This window comes from Stegastes partitus, unplaced genomic scaffold, assembly GCF_000690725.1.
Source record: "Stegastes partitus isolate 25-593 unplaced genomic scaffold, Stegastes_partitus-1.0.2 Scaffold0, whole genome shotgun sequence".
NCBI classification, from domain to species: Eukaryota; Metazoa; Chordata; class Actinopteri; family Pomacentridae; genus Stegastes; species Stegastes partitus.
The window spans coordinates 2,892,179-2,896,619 of NW_007577731.1; the positions used below are offsets into that span (position 1 = coordinate 2,892,179).

The 4,441-nt window shown below is 46.2% G+C and overlaps 1 protein-coding gene across 1 annotated transcript; it reads right to left on the bottom strand.

Annotated features, from left to right (window-relative positions):
• Positions 1–1,191: 1,191 nt before the first annotated feature.
• LOC103365612 (transcription factor AP-1) lies at positions 1,192–3,346 on the bottom strand. The gene has a single exon (XM_008293127.1). It carries the CDS (start codon positions 2,982–2,984, stop codon positions 1,992–1,994), a length of 993 nt encoding a protein of 330 aa, XP_008291349.1. The 5' UTR covers positions 2,985–3,346; the 3' UTR covers positions 1,192–1,991.
• Positions 3,347–4,441: the final 1,095 nt, after the last annotated feature.

Sequence of the window (4,441 nt, forward strand, 5' to 3'; positions counted from 1 at the left end):
CGACTTCCTCCCACAGTCCAGAAACATGCTGAGGTTAATTGGTGATTCTAAATTGTCCGTAGGTGTGAATGTGAGTGTGCTTGGTTGTCTCTAAGTGTAGCCCTGTGATAGACTGGTGACCTGTCCAGGTGTCTCCTGCCTTTAAATCACAGCAGAAAATCTGCCACGTGATGCTCTGGATGGAAGCGTTCGACAACATGTTGCCTATCGTGTGTGACTCATTACTGACTTGTGGTTTCTGGTCATTATTAATATAACCGTACTTGGTTGTTTCATGTCGTCTGTTCTGTTGTAGAGCTGCCATGTGTTGGGACAAGTTGTATGGATAGACATTCATAAAATATGACATGCTGCGTTCATAGTTTTGCTCGCTTTAAGTCACTGTTCTGCCTTAACAGGTGCATGTCAGTCAAACTCTGAGCGCTGTACAGTCCAGACAGGAGCACCATCAGCAGTGAGTGAAATCACCTGTGTGGGTTTACAGTGGGGCGTGTGGGATGTTTAAAGTCTGCCGGACAGCTGCCTTCCTGCTAAACATATGTTAAAATGATCTCATAATTGTTCCTAAAACATTTACTGGTTTCTGATGTCCGTGTTGGTGGTCCACAGTGTCTGTACAGCTGATTTATTTTTGGCTTTTTTTTTTGTTTGTTTAAACCCTTACCCATGAATTCAGGTTAAATGTAAAATGCATTTCTACGTTTTTTCTACACAGTGTTTCTTATTTATATTACAAAGAGTAGAAAATAAATTTACAAAAAAAAAGAGAGAGCATCTTTTTTTTCCTAACAAACTGTAATTATTCACTGCGGTTCCTCCCAGATCTGCCTTTGCTTCGTAGGTTTTCTTGCAGGAGTCACCAGCTGTAGTGGGAGGACGGACGGTGATTCACAGGCGCGCACACGTACACGCACCCGTCCCAGTGCGCACTCGGGACCTTTTGCCATATTTGGCTGCCTGCGGCTCACTTCCGACGCCTCTCCGTCCAATCAGCGTCCGCCTAGGACTCGCCAACCATGACGAGCACCTCGCAGCGCGCTGGTGACTCAATCTCCCGTCCGCCCCAGTTCCTCCAACAACAAACACTTCTCACAACACACTCGAGCTCTCTCTCTTCTTTTTCCTTTCTTCTTTTTGTAAAGCCTTCCGCCGCTGATGATGCATTATTAATTAGGCACAAACACACATGACGCGTGTCCAACATCTTTTTTTATTTTTGTCATATTTACAGATAAGTGCTCAAAATACTGCGTACAAATATTATTACAAAGTGTTATTTCAGGTCTATCATGAGTTACACCTATATCACAAAATTGTATGAACATAAGTGTTAAGAAAGTAAGGCAGTTTCCTTTTTTTTGTCAGTAAACGCTACACACACCTATAAAGAGTCCTTGCGTAAAGGTGTGAAACTTTTTTTTGTTGTTGTTGTTAGTGTTACTCTGTACATATAGTAGCCGGTGCATGGGATGCTCAGTGCTTGACTCAAGTCTATATGCATACATTGCTACTGGACATAGTGGGAGATTTGCAGGGCAAAGCCTGGTTCACATTGTTTTTGTGTGTGTGTGTGTCTATTTGCAGTTTGATCCCACAATACCTGACGCTCAGTCTGTCAGGATGCAGGATGGGCCACAATCAAGAGACAAGGTATGGACTCTTTCCATAACTCTCTGCTTTGACTGGTTTTCTAGGTCTGACTGGAAATAAACGATTTTAAAAAAAGAGCCAGAAAAATGTAACAAGCCACATCAGAGGCAGATTTAGGTTCCCTCTGAGCTGTGCAATAAGTTTCTGCTTTGAAATAATTCACCATACTGACCAATTACAAACGTTTCGTCAGTCACCATCCGCGTGGATTCAGTCTGAGCGGATCATTTGGTGAGAAACATGCACTGAGACGCAGGGATTTCCCTGAAAGGCTTTAACAGGCCACTTGAAGCTGCATTTGGTCCCCAAGCAATGTCTCTTTTTATCCCCCCCTTGGCAGTCTAGTAAGCTTGGAGCTGCTGCGTCAAAATGAGCTGGCAGCCGCTGTTAACGTGGTCCATGACCTTTTGCTTGAGCAGAGCCAGCTCGTCCCGGAGGACGTTGGCAGAGGAAACCAACTCCGTGTTTTGGCTCTTCAGGTTTTTGACCCGATCCTCCAGCCGGGAGATTCTCTCCAGCTTCCTTTTCCGGCATTTGGACGCGGCCACCCTGTTCCTCATGCGCTTCCTCTCCGCTTTGATGCGCTCCTGGGTCTCCATGTCGATGGGGGAGAGCGGCGGGGTGTCCCCGGTCATCTCCGGCACCGTCTGCGGCTCCTCCTTGAGCGCGTGTAGCCGCGAGTGCTGCGCGGCCGCCAGCTGGTGGTCCATGTGGTTGTGGGACGGCTGCGGGGCGGCTGGGTAACTCGGGTGCCTCTCGCTGGCAGGTGCAGAGCCCGCGGCCCGGCTGAAAGTGCTCAAGTTTGTGTACTCCGGCGGCTCCGTGCGCACCGTGCAGCTGTAGGGAATCCCGCCGCTCTCAGACGCAGCGGAGCCGGGTGCCATGCTGCTGCTGCTGCTGCTGCCGCCGCCACCGCCACCGCCCCCGGACGCGCCGGTCTGTGCGTCAGGGTGCGCGGCGGGTATCTGCTGCTGGTAGTGGAGCTCAGCCAGAGCCCTCACAAACCCCTCGGCGAAGCCCTCCTGCTCGTCTGTGATGTTCTTGGGACAGACGAACTGGGTCGGGGTGGGAGTCGTGAGCCCGTTGCAGGACTGGATGATCAAGCGCTCCAGTTCCGGCGAGGCCAGCTTCAGTAACCCGACATCGGGGGACGTCAGGATGTCCAGGGCCTTGGCGCCCAGCTGGGGTTTGAAGTTTTTCGGGTCGTTCAGGTTGAGAGTCATTGTTTGTTTGAGGGTCTTGGGGTTGAAGCCGTACACCGCCGTCCCGTCATGCTGAGAGTTGGAGGCGTTCACGGCTTCGTCGTAGAAAGTCGCTTCCATTTTTCTGGACATAAAGTTTTGATCGCCCCGAGGGAGGGTTTCTTTCTCCTCTAATAAAAAACAGAGCCCCTGGTCGGCTGTTTACATGTGTCCCGTGACAGTCTCCCAACTGTCCTGCGCTAGAGTCTGTCTATTGTTGAAGTTCAACTCACTTGACAACTTTGTGTCCTGAGAAAACTTTTCTTTTGTGCGCCGTGCGGTCATCCACAACAGAAATCTGCTTCTTCCGCCGCCGAGCCTCCGTGTTTTCACACCTCCAGCGTCCTCTTTGATTTATCCTCCCTCCCAAAAACTAGAAACGGTGCCTGAATACGGCTTATACTTTCTATCACTTCCAACGTGGAGACGAACTTTATCCACCTCTAAGCTGCAGCTCGACTGAAAATAACAATGATGTCATTTCTACGGCCTCCGATTGGCTGGACATGATTTGGTGGGCGGGGTTTGTCTAATGACATGCAGGTTGCTCTGACAACTAGCCATATCCCCGCCCCCCGCGATGGCTTATGGGATTAGGTAATGCAGACAGTGGAGCAATGTACTCTGGGATTACGTAGTGTTTTTGAATATTTAGTTACCCGCTCAATTACTTGCTGCCATCCCAGAGTGAGAGCTGCTGCTCGGAGGAGTTCAGCACTGATTGCCTGCGATTCTTTTAATATTTCTCATCAGGAATATAATGCCTGAACATTTAAAATAAAATAATGATAAAAAAAAAAAGTTCCACAGACCATTAACTGCAACTCTAAAGCAAGATTTATTGTCAAAAAAGCAGATATGATGATAACATCAGAGCTTATATGGCCCAGATCTGATTAGGATGAAATAAACGCAACAGTTCAGGAAGTACGAGCCGGTTGGATGGTGAAATAAAGATAAAGAAAAGAACATGAGCCTGACCCGCAGCAAAAGATCTTCTGTTGTAAAAACACACGTACAAAATGTGTCCTCACTGCTGTACAGGTGGTAGGTTTTCTTTTGGAGCTATTGCAGTGAGAGGAGGACACAAAACCCCAAAGCAACGTGTTAGGTACAAACATGTAGGTATTAAAATAGATATAATTGTTGGACTACAAACATACATTTAAACTACACAATTTGAATGTTGGCGTCTTTTAATTACCAGTATAATTATGTTATTTGCAGAATTATTCAATATATGCCTGTCAAAGTTAATATTTCTAAAGGGAAAACAAATAATATTTAAATTAACACTCACTTTATGGTCTTTTCAATGTTCTATATGTAAATTTTTTTTTTTTTTTACATTTAAAAAAAATCTAACAGTTGCCTTAGTAGAAAAAATCCCTAACTGTTAGATAACAGCTACATACTGTGGCACACGCGACTTTTATAGTTTTTTAATTTTACAGTATTATTCTGTATTTCACTGTGTTTTCTTCTCACATCGTTGCTGCCAGATTCTCAAGGGTTTTATGATTTTTTAAACAAATGAAAATTTTATTGGT